Raw genomic sequence first — 19820 nt, 5'->3', positions numbered from 1 at the left:
AGACACCGACAGCAGCCTGTGTGCTACAAGCTGCTTTGCAATTAAATTGAATTTTGCAGCAGTATCAGTATCAGCAGCACACCTTTGAACTGAGCAACCATTTTTAGCAAGGCACTGAAACCAAAACAACTTTGAAGGCCAAAAAAGGAAGAGAGTTTCTCTGCTGTGGAAGCTCGTATTAACCTTAGTGGAAAAACATCACATAATATCACAGTAAACACAAAAATACCAGATTTCAAAGTACCTCAAGGCATTCTTAATTTTTTTTCTGTGCTTTAGTGTTTTTCAGCTAGCTTTGCCTTGTAACCCAACCACCTCCAAGACCCTCTGGAGACCCAGAAGTCTTTTTTACCATTGAGAATGGAGGACACCAGTCATGAGGCTCCGCAGGAACACACATTACGCGGAGGGCGGCCAGTAGCGGAGGGTCAGCGGGCCAGAGGGGAACAGGAGGTGAGAAGAAATATAATAATGATAAACAGATTCCCTGCCGCAGCGCCCATCGCCCCGTCTCTGGGGTAACTTTCCACCTTGTCACATCCAAAGACCTTGCATAATACTCCGCTAAGGGACAGGAGATAGCAAAAAAAAAAGTGTGTATATGTGTGTTCGCACGTGCATTTCTAATTTATTGGCCCACTGATTTGCTGATGTGTGTGAGGCTGCATGCAGCTCAGGGCACTCGCCTGGAACATTCGGGCCGTGCTTCATTAGGTGCTCACGCCCTTAAGCTGCTGACATTTCCAAACTTGTTCCCCAGTCTTCTAATTGTCGTGAAAAATTGGACACAGCCACCAACATTGAGAAGTTGCGCGGTTAGATTTTGATTTGATGGAATTTTTCTTGTGTCCGAGTGTCATTTACCTCGCCGCTTCAATGTGGAGGAAATGAGAGTGGACGGTCCATTCTCCCCATTAGTCGAACAATATCATCACGGACAGCAAAGAGATTTCACTTCATAGATGCAAGACAAAGTATCAAGTAGAACAGAATACAGCGAAATGTAAAAGGAGTTTATTATAAGGTAACAGAACAGTGTTATCCACAGTATCAATGGTACAGTAAATACAATGTGCATAAAACAAGTAAAATGTTGAAGTGAAGCTACAACAATTTGACATTTAACCGTTTAGTAAACTAATTCTCACCTGGTTAAGTATGTACCACCAACAAGGTTGAGGCTTGTGCTGCTTGCCATCCCCTCTCTCTCCTCTCTAGTTCCTGTCATGCACTAATTTATTTGTCTAATAACAAAAATAAAAATAAAAAAACCCTCAGAAACACAGAAAATTCCAAAAGCTGCCACCTTCAATACAACAGTCATATTTTGAATTATCTGTAAAGGTGGTGTTGTTTAGCTCAGTTGGTAGAGCAAGTGCCCCATATACAGAGGTTAATAGTTGGCCCCGTATCGAATCCCGACTCAGGCGGCCCTTTGCTGCATGCCGTTCCCCCTCTCTCTACCTCCTATTTCCTATCTGTCTCAACTGTGCTATCCATTAAAGGCAAAAAGCCCCCCAAAAATATACTAAAAAAGAATTATCTGTAAAGCACATTCTCTATTATTTTTGTCACTCCCTCGCACTCAACACTCACTCACATGCATAAACAAACCCAGCATCAAATCAATTAACAGTGCATGCTAATCCATTTTCACACGAATAACAAATGTCACTGCTAAATGTCAACACAAAGTTATCGTATTACTGTGGAACACACACACCATAGTTCATAATGTTTTGGAAAAATGAAAACGTTCAAATTAAATAAATATTGACAATTTTTTAAAAAGACATTAGCTATAGAATAGAAGTCAAAAGAGGGTTTTGTTACTGTATGTACATTATAGACTTCATGTATACTGAATGTACAGTAACTGATGAGGAGATAAAGTCTCAAGTCACTGGAAATATTTCCATGTCTTAACTGGCAGCTACAATATTTTATGTATAAAACGTTTTGCCAGTTTTATAAAATTAACAGTGAAAGTGCAAAATATCTAATGGCAGCCCCCTGAGGTTTCCCACATCATGACAGGGACTATTTTCACAGACAGATTAAATGAGTATGAACTGAACAGTAAGAAATGAGAGAAAGGAAAAGCAGACGTGTGCGTACATGATCATGTCAAAGACAGAAGTCAACCTTTGCTGCATTTCATTAAATCTCAGACAATAAAAGACTCACTCATCTCAAACAGAGGCTGTGGCACCTCATGGTATTAGCAGTTATTCAAGGTTATTATGCAATGGAATAAATTAAAAAAACACACACACACAAGTAAAGTATTACAGAGGTTACTCTAAGTGACTGAACCTGGTTCAGTGTGTCATAGGCACACTACCACCATGAACAATCTTTAGAGAGTAAACACACAAACTGACTGAGTGGGTGGATCATTAACTGAATTGAAGCTGCAATCATAACAACAATCTGTTGATCACTGTTTTCAATTAAATAAACTGTGTAGTCAATAAGACAGATAAGACAACTGAGAAAAATGCTGATATGATTTCCCTGAGACAACAACTTTTTTTTTTTCCTCCAACCAACCATCTAAATAAAATACATTTAATTTATGATGATTGAAAGCTGAGAAAAGAAGCTGATTTTTCTTTTTTTAAGTTTGGTATTTTTTCCAAGCATGTTGCCCAATCAATCACTTTGGTCCAAACTTAATTAGCCTATCAGGTTTTCCCCAGAAGATGAATCTTACTGACATTTGTGATCCACTGGCTCCTGCTCTGGTACCACTGTTTTTGTTTCTGAGTGAACTAACTTGTCCTGTGACAGACTGGCGATCTATCCAAGGTGTACCCTGCTTCTCCTGACTTTTCATCTAGTGTCACCATCAGGTTCACTTTTCTGGTTCAGGGTGAAATGTTACAACAAATAGATGGACTGCCGCAACATTTAATAAGACCTTCATGCATGGTAAGTTCAGTGAGCTTTTAGCATTTCATCGAGAGCCATCACCTGGTCAGAATTTTAATTCATTGTTTCTGTATCATATCTGTACATTTTCCACCGCCCACTGCTCTAGTTTGGTGTTGGTACCAATTAGCAAATGCTAGCATGGTAACATGCTAAACTAAGATCGTCAACACGGTAAATTGAATGGCCATTGTGAACATGTTAGTACACTGGTGTTGACATTTAGCCCAAAGCTACCTGGTGCTAAAGTACAACCTCATAGAGTTGCTAACCCGCCTGTAAAATCTTAGTCTTGTTTGCTTATTAAATTAGTTAAAAAGGTTAATTGAATATCAAAATGTTGTTTGACTGAACAAACCAAACAATGAATAAATGAGTGATAGGGCTGGAATTAGTTATTATGTTGTCTTAACACAAACACATATATAAGCCCCAAACATCCATACTAAACAGAATAACTGTATTTAATTAAGTGTCTCTGTGTCCTCCAGTCACAGGCCTTGCTGAGCCTGGCTCTTATCTTTTGCTTCAGACTTGGTTTGTTCCACCGTTACCTCAGAAGTGTGTGTAATCTCCGCCTCTGAGCATCTTACCTGGTCCTGGTCCTCCATGGGTTTTTGGTTCTGCTGTGTTTCCTTTGCCGTCTTCTCTTTTTCCAGCATGTGGTAGTTATAGATGTTCATGACGAAGAGAAAGAGTCCACCAGCCGTGATCACTGAGCCACACATTAGGAAGAGGTACATGTAGTCACCAAAGACGTCCACGAGTAATCCTGTGTGGAGAAAGGTAGAAAAGTAAGTCTATGCGATGTCCAAAATGGAAAAAACTAACAAACCAAAACACAACTGAACTCCATAAAAAGCAAAACCCATCTTCATTCAACAACTCTACAAGTTTGAAGCTGATGAGCAAGGCCACACTCAGTCAGATTTGACTTGAGTGTGTGTGGGAGAGCGAGGGAGTGAACACAGGCCAGTTTGAGAGGAGTCATGTCGGAAACGACAGAGGGCCATTACACCCTCCCTGGCTCTCACTGCATCTCTGGGAAGGCAATTTGGACGGCTGCTACCAAAACGAATCAGATGATTCTCAGAGCCATAAATATCGAGCCCAAGTCTCCAGAAAAGTGACAAATGTGGTTTAGATCAGATTTAAGCCTCAAGGTTTTCAGAGTCTTAACTGCATCCCGCCTGTAGCGCCCCCTCCTCCTCACACTTCGCCTCCAGACATGGATCGATGGCCGAGCACCATTATTTCTCTCAGTCTCAGCATGTATGACGGTCCGTCTGTCTGTCCTTCTCAGCGTATTACAACCCATCTTAATAACATTTCAGTCTGTGGAAGGACTTTTTAATATCTGTATCATTTTGAGCAAGAACAGGTATTATTTACGTATTGTAAAAAGCTTGACCATCAACAAACTCAGGAGTGTTTTTGACACCCTCTTCCAGTTTGTTGGACTGTTGGGACTGTCGCTGCATATCAACATGAGGCATCTTTATTGCAGATTGTTATAGTGCCTTATCACATCCTATTAATTTTAAAGGGCTGTTTCCTTGGTAGAGCTTCTTAAGTGCACCAATTATCATCTTGGCAACAAATAATGATGATAATGATGTTTGTGTGAATGTGTGTGTGTGTGTTTGCACTTAGAGGACTTACACTAGGAGGGGTCACTTTGCATTTGGATCAGTTTCAACAATCTCAATGAAGGCTGTATCATCTGATTGATAGCACTCATCTGGTGCGTGTATGCCAATGACCATCACCCTCATTAAGACAGTCCTTGATTGGCTGAGCAGTAATTAAGTCCATCTGGCATAGTCACCTCTTTTTTAATGTATTCAGAGCTTAATTATGGCCAAGGTACAGGACTTTAATGATGAGAGTTTGAACTGAGCGTCATTAAACACCCAAAGCAAAAGGCTAATTACACCCACTTACCTCACTTTCTCCTAATTGGATTGACCCGCAGGTTTTGGGGGAGAAGTAACAAGCAGACTAGTTACGGGGGAGACATAACGATTGTGCCCTCTGGAGGAGAATCTTAGACGTGCAGGGAGGCACTTATTTACCCTATTAAATGAGCGCCTCAGAACAGGGTCGCACCAGACAAACTGGGGGGCCTATAAATTTTCACCTCATTAAAACTCAAGTTGGAGGCAAAGGAAAAGTTTGTCAGTGAAGCGATATGCAGAGTTAATTAAGTCATGTGCATGTACACTATACCCTCTGTGTATTTGTCGAGGACACCAAACAAGCCACTGAGTGAACCCTAAAGTTGACATATTGATTTGTGCATGGACAGAGTACATAATTTACTACAGGAGGAGGCTGCTCTACAGTATGTGCTAGGCCACTTAACAGATTTACACTGCATGTAACACCACAGCTCATCAGACATCTGTGGAGCACATTTTATAGGGGACTAATTGAAAAGCAACCAACACGTTTAACTCATGTGTCTTCAAGTTAAAAGTCATTTTTTTTGTATGTTTCAGCGACAAAATCTGAACAACACTTCAGTAAAATGACAACAGAAAAGCAGTGTCAGTTGCTTGGCAACAGAAATAAATTTAGGATTTCCAAACATGAGATGAAACGGGATGATAATAGTCTCTACAGCTGGTTAGGAATTACTTCTGTAATACTAAATTGAGAAAACAACTATCTGAGACTTAAGTGCAGTGGAGGTTTAGATAACAGCATTCCTGTCTCACATATTATTCAAGTGACGTTGTGTGTTGTGGGTGAATTTACCATGGAGGTGATAAACAAAACAAGCACACAAACAAATATTGATAATGATAAACAAGTGCATCAACGCAAATTGTGACACTCTGAAAGAGCAGTCTGCTACATTTTAACAGGGAGACACATGTGGTTACCAGGGCAACTCGAGCACTAACTTGTACCAATTGTTAAAATGCATCACCTCAGGTCAAACAGCCATGACTAATGTAGCAAGAAAACAAACGAACAAAAAAACAATATGGAGTAACAACGCAGGGATTAAGAGGCTGAAGTATAAAGACAGTACAAGGACTCAGTCACCGGATGCTGAAGGGGTGAATCCAGTGTGGAGGAGCAGGACACACCACCGCTTCCAAACCTGCCGGGAGCCGGTAGTTTTCATGTACTGTAACTTCATGCATGACTGGCTGACTTACCTCAACAGCCTCATAGACTCTTCAAACCTGAACTGTCACAGTGCAATACATAGACAACCACTCAGACAGTGCAAACAAAATACAAAACCAGGTGAGGGACTGGGAGAGAACTGAAACGCGGCGCAAGGCTGCTCCGCTGAATAAACGTCCTAATGTACTGGCTTGTTATGACCAGAGTCTGCTGTCAGTTCTCCAGCTTTTTTTTCCACATTTTGTTATTTTACTGAAATTATTTCTGGTTAATATGTTATGTATTTGCTTCATTTTTATCTGAAAACTCTTGTTTTATTACATCATTATCATTATTATAATAGTTGCTGATATTTTTCAAAATATTGACTGATGGGTTTAATAGTTTAAACTCTAAACTAGACTTGTCTATAAATGTGGAGTGCAGCTTTCTCAAGTTACTGTGCCACAACTTCACAGACAAATTCAAATGTCACTGCTAAATTGTTGACAGTGAACTGTTGCTGATTTTCATTTAAGTATTTGGTGTGGTAATCATTGCAAAGCCTTTAAAATTCAGTTGGCTCCGAACTTTTAACATGTTTAATTGAAACAATTGACCTTTCTCCTGTAGTTTTAGCCTTTGTATCTGCTAATATCAGTTAGTATCAGCATTATTATTCAGTGGGAATGCAATGAAACTCTTTGATACTGTAATTCTACTTTGTCATATGTCCAGAAAAGTTGAATGGTTGCAAATCATCAGTTAGCAGTAATTCATTCACATGCTGGATGGAAGAACTTTTTTCCTGCCCAGCTCTGTGGCAACTGTTACAGGATCTGATGCCAACAATAAGGCCTCAATTCAAAGTGCTTATTTTCTATTGATGGCAAATTGTCACTTGAAAACAATTTTCTCCAATTGCTCTCTTTTCAGAGATTGTTACTGCCATTATGTACAACGCCTCTGTTTTTACTGGATCAAGAGAAGGGCTTTGTAGTGGGTTTTTCAAAAGTGCACCTGTCACGAAAATGGCAAGGAAGCAAAGAGGGTAAACAATATCCTTCTGATTACACAGTTATTTAGACCATGAAGATAGCTGTCCAACACTTCAATCTAACGCCCTATCAGAGCCAGAGGAGTGCTGGGGACATAAGTCATCAGATCAAATGGCTTTTTCTCCTATTTGATGGGCTGGTAAGCAGAAAAAAAGTGCAGTGATTCAGCTTGTAGCTTTAACCGTGACCCATTACAAAACCCCCCATTAACCACATATGTGAAAGGGTATCATTTAATGTCTGAGTTAATAATGATTCAACAAGAGCAGTCTGTGACAGCGAATGATCTCATTAAGGTGATGATGACCTCTGAAGCGCCCACAGGAGGAACTGTCTGGGATTAAGTGTGTGTTTTAGTGACACAACACCCATGTGATCCTAACTGCTCGCACGAGGGGCAGGGTGGGACAGCAGCTCTCTGATGAGTCACACCTTGCCCCAGGTGACCCTAAAGGCCCACATGATGTGTATGTTAATGACAAGGTTTCATCCCATGAAAGGGTTAAATACCTGGGAGTACCACATCAGTTTTTAGAACTGAGGAAGCATTTCATTTGAGAGGGGAAAAAATCTTTAAAGAACTGCAAAAGTTCCTGTCGCCCTCAATTTTAGGACTTGAAATGTCAGACTGATGCAACAAAATTACCCAACCATCGCTAGAGCTACTAATTCTACTGAATTTGTGCGAGGAATGTACTTCCATTGTCATGGCAAAATTAAAGTTCCATGGCATCAGAATATTTTGATTCAGGTTGGATTCCCAATTGGATTGTGCTTCCACAACAACTAATTTACTGTACAGGACATATAGGACATTTTAGAGGCATTTTTTTTTATCTCTATTGTTTTCAATATCCTGTTTCCAAGATCAATCAACATTTTGTTTTACAGACAGAAAATAAAGCCCTCTTGCTGTGTATTGTCCCTCTCACCTACTAGTTTTACATCTCCCAACACACACACAGAGGTCAGAGGTGCAGCTCCAGGCTATCACTGCCTGAACCATGTTGCAACATGAGTAAACATTTTACATGTTACCAGTTCTCATTGTCCTTTAACTAATAAATACTCACATACACACTTTTATGAACTCTAAATACCAGTGTAACAGCCTCTTCACTTTGTTTTGCACTTTTATTTATTTATTCATTATGGTTAGGCCTATGTCCATGTATTTTTAGATTTTGATCGATTGTTGTTTTATGTATTTCTTCTGGATTTTTATAGTGGCTTGTTGCTCTTCACCTGCCATCATTGTTGTAGTGCTGTGTTCCTTGTCTCTTTGTCTTTCCATGTCCTTGTTGCCTGTCATGTATTTTAAATGTTGAAGCAGCTGCTGCAAAACACTTGCCCGTTTCGGGACAATAAAGGAATTTACTTACTTACTCTTTTGGACATACAGTGCACTAATGTAGTAAATGTAAAGGATGTATGCAAACCTCAGCTTCTTAGCCTTTTGTTCCAGTCATTCAAAGCATTCCATGAAAGCCTGCGCGATGTGTACAGCGAGGTTCTTTACAATCAAATAACCATAACCAATTACTATTTTTTGTGGGCCCTCATGTGCCTCAAAGAACTCCTACCCACCAGTGATAATCCTGCTCTGTCTTAGCAACTGAGCTCTTATGTGACATAATGCACAGCCCATGACCAAAAAAGAGATAAACCCACAAATATGTTTAATTCAGTTTGCCGTATTGTTTGCAAAGCAGCTTGCTTCAAACTGGCTATTTATGTATGCTGCAACAATGGAACCCCCCGCCCAAGTCTTCATTTGTATGTTTGTAAGCCTACATTATTCCCTTCCCCTTGGCTCTTCCAGCTGCAGAAAAGAGCAGCGTAAGGCATCTATCAACAGTCTAAAGTGAGTTAGTGAGTTGAGAGTAAATACTCATGCCGGTGAAAGAGAGGGACAGACAGAGAGAGAGGGATATCTTTACATACAATCTGATTATTTATGCATTAAGTATACAGTGTGCACATTTACCTGCAGCAGGTGGTCCCAGAAGCATGGGGAAGCACTCGATAATGGTGACCAGTCCGACAGCGCTGGGGAATCTTTCATTTCCCATCAGATCCATCAGGCATTCAAAAATTAGGGCGAAAACCATGCCAAAACCAATGCCGAAAAAAACTGCATACACCACCAGCAAGGGATAGCTCTTCAGCAGTGGGCACAGTAAGTGGCACGTCCCGTTAAAAACCATGGCAAAGCTGAAGAAGTACTGGATTCTGGGTCTGATCCACTTGCTGCTGGCTATAAGGCCAGTGCCAGGACGAACAAACATGTCCACAAAGCCCATAATAGTGAGCAGATATGCTGCAGAGTACTCCTCTACGCCTTGACTGATAGCATAGGATGACAGGAAAACAATGGGCGCATAGGCTCCAAAAATGAACATAACATTTCCTATGAGGTAAATGACAAAGCCTCTGTCCTTGAAGAAGGACAAATCCAAGAACTTGGCGTTCTGCATACATCTGTCTTTCAGCATAGTCCTGCGCTCACTTGTTGGCTGTTCTTCCACCACCTTCAGCGGTGCACAAGACAGTGGGTTAGAAGGCGCAGCAACAGGTCTCATCAGGGCTCCAGCTACGCAGCAGTTTAGGATCAGACCACCAAGGATGAGCAGGCTTCCCCTCCAGCCAAACATGTCCAGTAAAAACTGGTTTAGAGGGGCCAGGAAACATAGAAACACGGGACTCCCAGCCATGGCCAGTCCATTGGCTAAAGGGCGCTTGACGAGGAAATACTTGCTGATGATGGTGAGAGAGGCATTCAGATTTAAGGCGAGTCCAAAACCTGTTTGTAGACAGATGGAAAAGTACATGGTCAGGTTCCTAAACTCTTCTTCAGCAAGCCGGTGCATATTCTCATTTGCCCAGGTCATAGTATTTCAAAGGAGGTTAAATCGAAAGCAACTGGACTTAGTTATTTGTCTAGGAAGACGTTTCACCTCTCATCCAAGAGGCTTCATCAGTTCATGTACGCATCTGACCAGGCTGGGACTGGTCCAACTATCTGGTGTGGAGACTCACTATTTAACCTCTTGTGTGGGCGTTCACAAGGGTGATGATGTCACTGGTTCCCATTTGTGCTCCAAGTGCCAACGACAGTCGTTTAAATGACTGCCTTTGATGGAAGGTTGGTTTCGACTTCGTTAGTGCCCTATTGTGTTATAACGACAGTCGTTGGAGCCACTTGCCACTTGTGAACAGTGGTTGTTCTTTGAGGCAGAAGGGTTTCTTGCTTCTTCAGCAAGAAACCCTTCTTGGACCTACAGTAAGCCCCACAGGGTGCTCGCTAAATTAAATTAAGACTGATTCTGTTTGGTCATTAAGCTTTCATCTCATTTCAGTTTTTGCTAAATCTCATCACAGAGTGCTGGATTTATTTCAGAAATAATCCCTCCATTTAAAGGACAATTCCAGGCAAATTCAACCTGGGGCTATAGTTTTCTAATATTTTAGGTCTAAAAGAAGCACTCTGAAGATTTTCTATTTAATTGCTCCTGTTTTGCAGTAGTTGTGTCTGCCCCTGCATCGCCACAGCAGCGTATAATGGGAGCAGACCGATCTTATCTGTTTAGACTGTTTATATCCCTCAAAACCGCAATTTTTTCCCCACTGACAGCGTCAGATGGCCATTCAAACATACAAGTTTGATACCTCAAGCAAGTGGACATGTTTGTACACGGAGATGTAATACAAAGTCTCACGAAGTCTCGCGTGAGAGTCAAGTTGACAGTGTGTTTACAGGCAGAATAAACAACAGCGAGACTTACTCTTACAAAGATGTCGTGGCTCCAAGTTGATATTCCTTTGTTGATAAAAACAAATGGGAGAGCTTCAGACGATCTGTAAACATGGTTAGCCATCAACTTGACTCTCACGTGAGACTTTGCGAGTTTGCGTGAGACTTTGTATTAAATCTCCGTTTACAAACATGTCCGCTTGCTTGAAGTACACAAACCCCTCGGCGTATGTTTGAATAGCCATCGGACACTGTCTGTGTGCAGTTTTGTGGGATGTAAACAGCCTAAACAGGTAAGATCGGTCTGCTCCCATTATACTCTGCTGTAGCAATGCGGGGACAGACACAACTACTACACAACAGGAGCAATTCAAAAGAAAATCTTCAGAATCCTTCTTTCAGACCTAAAATATTGGGAAACTAATAGTCCCAGGTTGAATTTGCCCAGATTTGTCCTTTAAGTAAAAATAGATGAGTCGCACTCTCTTGACTCTTTACTCACAAAGAAGAAATATTTAAGGGTTTAGCACCAAAAACCCTTTTAGTGGCTGACTACTTTACAGCATATAACCACGACCAATTACTATTTTATGTTTGTTTAAAAGACTGAATTCACAGTTTTTTTTTAACATTATCTCAGTGCCTTTTACTAATGATCAATATATAGAGTAAAATCCATTAGCACTCTCTATACAGCCAATTAGAGACTGTCCATTGGTGGTCAATGACATGGACATCAAAACTACAGCAGCTTTCATTCTTATTTCTCATTTTTCCTCTTCCCATTTTTATATTCCACCCTTGATCATTTAAAAATCATTCCTGTATGTGAAAAAAATATAGTTGGTGCTTTTATTTTCTCTTGCCTTGACTACTGCAGCTCTCCATGCAGTCAGTCGGCTTAATCTCATAGTCAGCCTGCAGCTGGTTCAACTGTGAGACTCCCCTGTAAAAAAAAAAACCTGTTTCGCTGCTTAACACGCAAGTGATTTTAAGATTCTTTAATTTGTTTTTAAGACACTGCCAGGACTGGCACGAGGTTATATCTATTTTACCTATTTGTTGTACAGTTGCTTTTCTGCTCAAATAAACCAACATCCTTTGTTGCCTAAACTGTAAACCATTCTGATCTAGATCCCCCATATGCTGAATTCTGTGCCTCATACAGTATGTATCCACAACTGCTTTACTGCAATCATTAATAATGACAATAAGCCTGACCTTAACTGTCCATGTCTATTTCAAAATGACATTCCCTCCTGTAAAGGACACAAGGATAATTAGTTACTACCAGCCATAATTGCAGAGAGATTTTATGATGGTTATCTCTTTGAATATGTATGCATTTGTGTATGTATATGTGTGTATATATGTGAGCATATGCCTGTATGTCTGTTAGGTAAAACTGCCTGATGCCTGTGTGTCAGTGTGCCAGGGAACAGGGGAGCAGAGCAGGGCTCACGTATACCCTGAGGCACCACACATGGCACAGCCACTTGTTGGGCCTATTAATCCTTCACAGCAGTCCTTGGCAGGGTAATGAGCCTCACAGGGTGGCAGGGAGTCCCCATGTGACGACCATGATGGGAGCCTATGGGAGAGTACAGAGGGCCACGTAAGACCGTGCACTCTGGGATCAGGGACAGTTCCATCTTAATTACCGTCCTGGTTCTGTTCCCCATTGGTGGTCTAACTGCACCCCAGGAGCTGAGGCAGTTGCCCTGGGCCCCTGACAAACAGAACTGCAGCCCAGTCGGGGGAAGCTGGTCTGGCAACCCAGATATTCTGACAGAATCTAAAAAGGAGGCAGACGGCCAACGTCAAGACCCCATAGGGCATTAACCAGTGCTGATGGGAATGGTAAGCAAAGGGGTAAGCATGAAATCAGCTGGCTCATTCACTTGACTGCAAACCCACAGGTACTTTCCCTTCATTTTGGGGTGTGATATCCTGGTCAACTAATTTTCCCACAGATTCCCAGGGCTGGTATCCAGTTAGTAGAACCAATCAGAAACGGTTAAGGCCTTTCGAGTCAAGTAAAGTGAAGTACATTTTTATTTACACAGCACCAAATCATAGCAGAAGTTATTTCAAGGTGCTTTTCAAACAGAGCAAGTCTAGTCTGTTCAGCACATTGTAAAAAATGACAATATTAAAAAAAGATAACCGAGCACTGTACCTCCAATGATGCCAATGAAAAAGTAGATGTAAACGATGCTGCTCCCAAAAGAGGCAACTGCCATCGACAGCCCACCCATCAGTCCACCTGTTATCACTACTGGTCGGCTTCCGAAGCGACTGACCAGGAGACTGCTCACAGGTCCTGCAAAGAATCAGACAAAGAAAAAGAGTGGTTCAGAATCAACATAATACATCTCAATAAAGCAGTTTTAGCAACTGACTTGCCTTCTGCTCGTGATCACTGTTTCAGAGAACAACATGACCAGTTCCCATTCAAAACCAAGGGCAAAAGGACATCACATCAGGTAATGGAACGCCTCCACACTTTTGCATTTACTGCAAAGCAACTTGGCAACTCATTATACTCTCCCCTGATAATGTAAAAATACTACACTCAGTGATCAATCAGCAATTAAACAGTCTTTTATATGCTGTCACTCTTCCCTTCATTCATAACCTTGCCTGAAAGACTGACATTGCACCACGAGTCTTTCTACAGCACACTATGATGAAAAAGTCTCTATTCTCCCTGCTATGAAGACCAACCTTTTGAACATATAATCATTCAACTTAAATATATACAAACATGAGGAGAGGATCAATCAATCTAATATACAGGCTTCCACAATTATCAAAACCTGAACAGGCTTCTGCTTTTCGATGCAGAGGTGGGAAGGGTCTGTGTGGATGGTGATAATTAAAAAACAGCCCAGTCAACAGTAAGAGGATTACATGTTTGGCAAACGCCTACTTTCTCCACGAGGATGTTTACCCAGGCGGATCAATTTCCAAGCAGCAACCTCTGGAGCTGAAAAATGTAGCCAACAAGAAAGTGCCAAAAATTGCAGTTCCTCATAAGGCCACATGAGGCTGACTAAAAAACAGGTCTGCTATATCCTATATAATATCCTATAGCTCTACAGTTTGAGTGAATGTCAGGGTATGGCCATAACACTGTATTCAGTGTCATGTGTATGAAGTTAAGGCTGTGTGATGTGTATACTGTTGTGGAATTACTACAAGTGTAAAAAAAAGTTACTTCAAAAAGGTATCATAGATTTTACTTTAACTGGCTGTAAGAGCTGCCTTGAAACCTATAATCTGTGTTGTGAATTACAGTGCACAGAGTGTGTGGACCTATACTACTGCAGTTGGTTAGCTGACTCTGGCTGCTGCACAGCGAACCTGGAGTTAACATCCAGAAAAAGACGGCACACTGATCTGACTGAAGAGTACGGGAGGAAAATATAGTTGTGTTGATACGTTTGTCGCACACTCATAGCTGCGATGTCACAATTTGACATCATTTGATATGGCGGCTATGAGTGTGCCACTTAACTCTCCTTAAATCAGTTTTGCACCTGTTGTCAGCACCTCACCAACGCTGGTGTGCGCTCCCTCCCTGTGCCTTGTGTTGATATGTTATAAAATGTTCACCGCAGCTCCCTCATTGTTCCTTTCCGGGTCAGAGAACACAACAGTAGAGGGACTGAAGGCTGCAGCCGCTGAATTTGAGACACAGCGTCTGATATGTTTGTTCTCTGACCCGGAAAGGAACAATGCGGAAGCCGGGGTAAGTCCGAATTTTGATTTGATTTAATTGTAAAGCGAATTTTAAAATTAAAATGATGGTCAAAAGGACGTTACTTGTGACCACGGAACGATTTTAAAATTAGTCCGGAGCCCATTAATGAACATTGAAAAAACAATAGATTCTTGAACAAAAACGAATATAAATGTCCACACGCTTAAGTTGGGAGTATGGATGGTATGAAATGAACTGATCATAGGCAACCGGATATCTGAGGTAAACATTGATTACGACTGGAAATGCACTTTAACTTCCCAAATGCCTGTGTTTATCTTTGTCTGACAACAAATAAAGCACTGACCCAAATTAAGCCTCTGGCTCTGCATCCATTGCCAAATTTAGGCACCTCACAGTTGCTTCATGCTACTGACCCATTTAACAGCAGCACTCAAAAAATATTAATGTTCAATACTCAACCCTCCTGGCAACCCAAATGAATACACTGGTCCCAGACTCTCCATTAAGCCAGAAGGCAGCAGCTTGTCTAACAACAGCAGGACCACACGGGCCAAGGTAAAACCTTTTAGGCCACAATTAAACACAGGTTTGACCATCAACAACAGAATCTGATATAATAAGTGTATTCCATCTTGCTTTCCCTAAGGCATCTCTTCCTTGAAAATGTAAAACATGAGTGCATTGCTCCACATTCATGTTAGCTATTTACATTATGTCATCATAAACCAGTGTGTGGTTTCCCACTGGTGATCTTCTTCTTAAAACATTGGGATTCCAAGACACAAATAAAAAAAGACAAATAAAAGAGCAACATCTATGGACTAATGTCAATGCACCAAGTTGCTTCTGAGATCTGAAAGCCATTTATAAAAGTAAACAATGTGACAGTGAATATATTTATTTCAGTTTTACCTCTCTCTCTTGTTCCTTTCTAAGCTGTAAAGAACCGTCCAAACTGAACAATGTAACTCTGTACATGAAATAAAAATATCCACACTGATATGATACAGTTAACCAGGTGCCTGCGGGGGTCAAAGATAGATCATCTCTCTCTCTGTAGTTGTGTCACAATAGGGCATCTCCAGCACTACCACCATTTCCACTTCCATTATAACTTTATCATTTGGACTCCTTGAGTCAGAGGTTTTCTGAAAAGGCTGTCATGTCTCTCCCATGGGGACCAGGCGTCAGACCCCAGTGTGCTGAACCTTCCTCTGATATATAACCCTCGTCTCTAGCCTCCACTGGGTGACATTGCTGAAGCCTTGCCAAGGACAATATGATAAAGCCCTGTGCCTGAGCCATGGTGGAGGGGAATATTTCACCAGTTAGGCCTCCCCGAGTTGAGTGCAGGTGAGTCACATTCCCTCTCGTTCTATAACCTTGAAAGAAGCTAATGAATCGTGTCAAGCCAACACAAGTTTTTTTTTCCATTTTGGCGTATTTTGAGACATCTAATGAGTTGTCCGAAGTACTCCAAATGCCACAGTGAAATGTGGAATGACACCAAACCTGAAGAAAAGCCATCTTAGATTTCTCATATTGCTACACTGTTCCACCCAGATGCAAGTGTCTTGCAACGTATGCATATACTGTACATGCACCCATGCATCACACAAACATTTTGTTCTGCTTCTATTCTTCTGCTAATGTAGCTGCAAAAAAACAAAATAAAGCACTGATCCATAAGTAGCATGCTGTATTTGAAGGGAATGGTAGAATTTTCCCATTTTATTTTTCTACAAAAAGGACTAATGTTAATCCATTGTTTATGACCAGTGAAGATTCTGTCATTCAGCCACCAACACTACACTGTGGTTGAAACAATGGAATTGGTTAAGGCTTGTCCCATGAGATATCCAGGGGATTTCTATGGTTTCACAAACATTTGATATCTATCAACCAGACATCATAGACAATACATATTAGAGGGGACATTGACAAGACCTAATAATGTTCAGGTTGTAGAGTGATATCAATAGTTTGAATGGCAAAGTCTCAACTGTTTTGCCAGACAGCTCTGCATTCTCCTAGGAACCCAGTACCTATTTTGTTAGCAGATAGATTTACTTTATTGACTTTATTGGCTCACAAACCTGTTTTACTAAAGCTCTAGAGCGAATCCTGAAAGAGGAGTTGTAAAACTACATTTAGGTTGTTTTTGGATCTTAAAACCAAAAAAATATATGCATGTATATAAAGATGTCACATAAAACACTGGTGGGGTGTAAAACATCCAACATTATGAGATAGTATAGTAACATTGTGTTAAGTATCCTACAAAGCTCATAGACAACCCACAACAAGGGCCTGTAATTACCAGCAGGCACTGCTGGGCTAAGGAAAGTCAAAAGCCAAGAAGGTCAAGAAGAAGTAATTCATGACTTGCAACAACTGTTACCTACAGTCAGTTCTATTACAGGCCTAAGTAAAGTTGTGCACACTGATCCCCCAATGTTGAGGTTGCTTTCATATATTCTGTATAAACCTGAAAATTGAAGAGAAAGTGCTAAACTGCTGTTTAACAACTTAGATTAAACAGTGACAGTGTGGATAAGTAAATTAAAGTCAGGCGAGTAATACATGATAACAACCTTCACCTTATTAGGCAGCTCCGAGCTATTTCAGTGGGTGCAGTCAGTCATGTGAAGTCAATTTCTCAATTTTCTATCTGGTCCAAATGAGTCAACGGCACAGCCATACACAACAGTTTTTTTCTTTGTAGAAGGGACAGATGCCAGATAGTAAAAAGGATTCTCCATTTGCTGTGAAACTGGAATTAACCAACACTAATTTTGGCCGTAATGTCTATTGATGTCAACTTAATCCCTCTCATTGATGTCAAACTCTGCAGTCTGCTCAACATCAGCTGTGGTCTTTCAGCAACTTTTAACAGAAGGTGTAAAGTGATTTAGAGGGTGATTGATCAACAGTGCTAGTTCTTGAAGGTTAGCTTGGTGGATGAAAGCCTCGAGGGAACACAACACAACACAATACAATGCAATACAACACAAAACAAAAGGACTAGGAGAGAGAGAAAAAAAACAGCTCAACCTGGTTTACCTGCAGGCTATTATTTGCTCGTTTATATAAAAAGTATTCTCAAGTCGTGTAAAGAGTATTGATTTAGAGGTGTTGGCTACAGAACCTGCAATGGCCTGAAGTTATCTGAATTTCAAACGGCTCTGCTGCAACTCTCAAGTTTAAGTTATTGAATTTACAGTAACTAGGTGGTTTCATTGTTGTAGCATGTCTGCTCATACCGACATAATGCAGATAAATCAGTGAATGTCAGCCATTAAGTTAATCCACTTTGATGGAATAAATAAAAATATCTGCAGTCTGGAGTCAGATCAGATCCCATCATCCAGAAATTCAGTATCCGTAACACTTGTTGTGCCATATCAACCATGAACCTGTTCTGTATAAGAATACAACATTACTAAAAAATGATTTGTACTAGTATATTCGCATTAGGTAATAAAACACATTTTGGATTTATGGGATCATAAAATGTGGCAGAAAATCAATGTATTTGGTGGTAAAATCTGTAAACAACAGTAGAACAGTGAACTTTCCTGTGATGTGAATAACAATGTGACTCTGCCTGGCTTTAAGAACCAGCTAGTCAATGTTGTATGGTGTATCGCGGTATACTTTGTTGACTAGCTACTATTTCCAGGATAAAGGATTATCTTAGACAATCACAACAGAGAAACTGAAAGACAAAAATAACTTTTAATTGTACCGAGACCACAAATTCATTGTGGGTTAGGTTTGAGGTCCATGACAAATAGGGAACATCCACTTTAAACAATGAATCAGTTTGTTTCAATTAAAATGGCCTAGACTAAAGATATAACTAAGTAATATAGGACAAAGGCTGTTTAGATTTTTTTAAAGTTAAAAATGCCACTAAATTTGTACAAAAGGTATTAAGTGAATTAAATGTGAATGATTTGCCACTCACCATTTGTCCACTAATCCAACTGATAATAGTATTTGTTTTTCTAGATGGGAAAATCAATATAACAGGCACTGATTGAATCAACTCACCGCCTGCATACATGGCAGCCAGCATAATGGAGGAAATCCAAGCTGTTTCGCTGTTAGTGGCCCCCAAGTCTTCTTGGATCGGTTTGTAGAAAATAGACAGGGCTTTTGGAGTGGAATAAGCAAATCCAATGGAAATATGGGCCCCAAATACCACCATCCACCCCCAACCACCATCCAGGGGTTTGTAGCCCAAGTCCTTTGCAGTTCCAGGGGCCATGATCCTGCTGAGAGAGTGAGAGAAACAGTGTCACCAAAACAATAAAATAGATATTTCAAAAGTGCTAAATAATGTATAAACATACACGGTAATAATACTGTGCATCATCTCTGGATTTCATGACAGCAAATAAGAAGCCAAATTTCAAAATAAAACTTAATGTATCATGTCAAAATAATTGACACTAATAAATGGCCACTAAATCATGAACATTTTAAGAGAGTTTTATTTCCAAAAGTCAGTGGCAAAAACTTATGTAGCAAGTATAATAACTGATGTGTGTGAAGTGTCACAAAAGCTGCTCTTTTTTATTTTCTTTTTTAGTTTTAAAATGAAACTTTTCTTTTTCTTTGACCTAGCCTACTAAACACGGGCTGGATGGTCATAAAGGAACAGTCATTTCGCCTTTAAATAATTAAGTTGACCACTTATTTTTGGCAAACACGACTGCATGTGACAGTGTCTGACAAAAACATACGGTGTTATTAACGCAGCACTACAAAGAGTCGCGCGTTTGCTGAGCGAGTCAGGCAGAAAGCAGATAGCGTCTTAACTCTGTTCATAAGTTAAACTGCAACACTTCATTCAACCCGGAGACGTTGCAAACCGTGTTTCCCACCCAATATAGTGAAGAACGAGCCAACCACCGTTTCAGTGAAGAAAAGGTCTCGAGTCGGCAGCAAACACTTAGCACGTGGACGACACAAATCAAAGATAAACCTCGGTGTTAAAACCACCAAGTCTCAGCCTAAGAGAAACACGCTCAAATATATGTTTAGGGAGGTCTAGGCAGTCTTTACCTTTCACTGAGCGCCTCCACAGCCCGGATCTCTCCACAAAGTTGAAGACCAAAGTTTCAGCCGTGCTGCTTTATTTGACGTGGTGTCACGTGGCACATCGATGTCCTGGGGGAGTTTTGTCTCGAGTCACGATCACTTTGTCCCCTTTGTA

General features: G+C 40.7%; 1 protein-coding gene across 1 annotated transcript; it reads right to left on the bottom strand.

The window, feature by feature from the left end:
* Positions 1-992: 992 nt before the first annotated feature.
* LOC146987115 (monocarboxylate transporter 2-like) lies at positions 993-19720 on the bottom strand. The gene is made up of 5 exons (XM_085776147.1): positions 19670-19720; positions 18653-18876; positions 13046-13189; positions 9100-9915; positions 993-3706 (listed from the first exon to the last, which is right to left on the bottom strand). The coding sequence occupies exons 2-5, from the start codon at positions 18867-18869 to the stop codon at positions 3426-3428; spliced, it is 1458 nt and encodes a 485-aa protein (XP_085632273.1). The 5' UTR covers positions 18870-18876; positions 19670-19720; the 3' UTR covers positions 993-3425.
* Between the last annotated feature and the right edge of the window lie 100 nt (positions 19721-19820).

The sequence above is a fragment of the Trachurus japonicus genome, chromosome 5 (assembly GCF_045865225.1).
Source record: "Trachurus japonicus isolate A0001 chromosome 5, Traja_1.0".
NCBI lineage: Eukaryota > Metazoa > Chordata > Actinopteri > Carangiformes > Carangidae > Trachurus > Trachurus japonicus.
The sequence above is the reverse complement of the archived record's forward strand: the minus strand, read 5'-3'. Positions and strand labels throughout refer to the sequence as shown.

Coding starts and splice junctions, on each gene's coding strand:
- LOC146987115 (XM_085776147.1), bottom strand. CDS start 18,869: ATGGCCCCTGGAACTGCAAAGGACTTGGGCTACAAACCCCTGGATGGT. Junction 9,916..13,045: donor TTTCATTGGCATCATTGGAG/GTACAGTGCTCG, acceptor GTCTACAAACAG/GTTTTGGACTCGCCTTAAAT. Junction 3,707..9,099: donor TCTGGGACCACCTGCTGCAG/GTAAATGTGCAC, acceptor TTCTCCACACAG/GATTACTCGTGGACGTCTTT.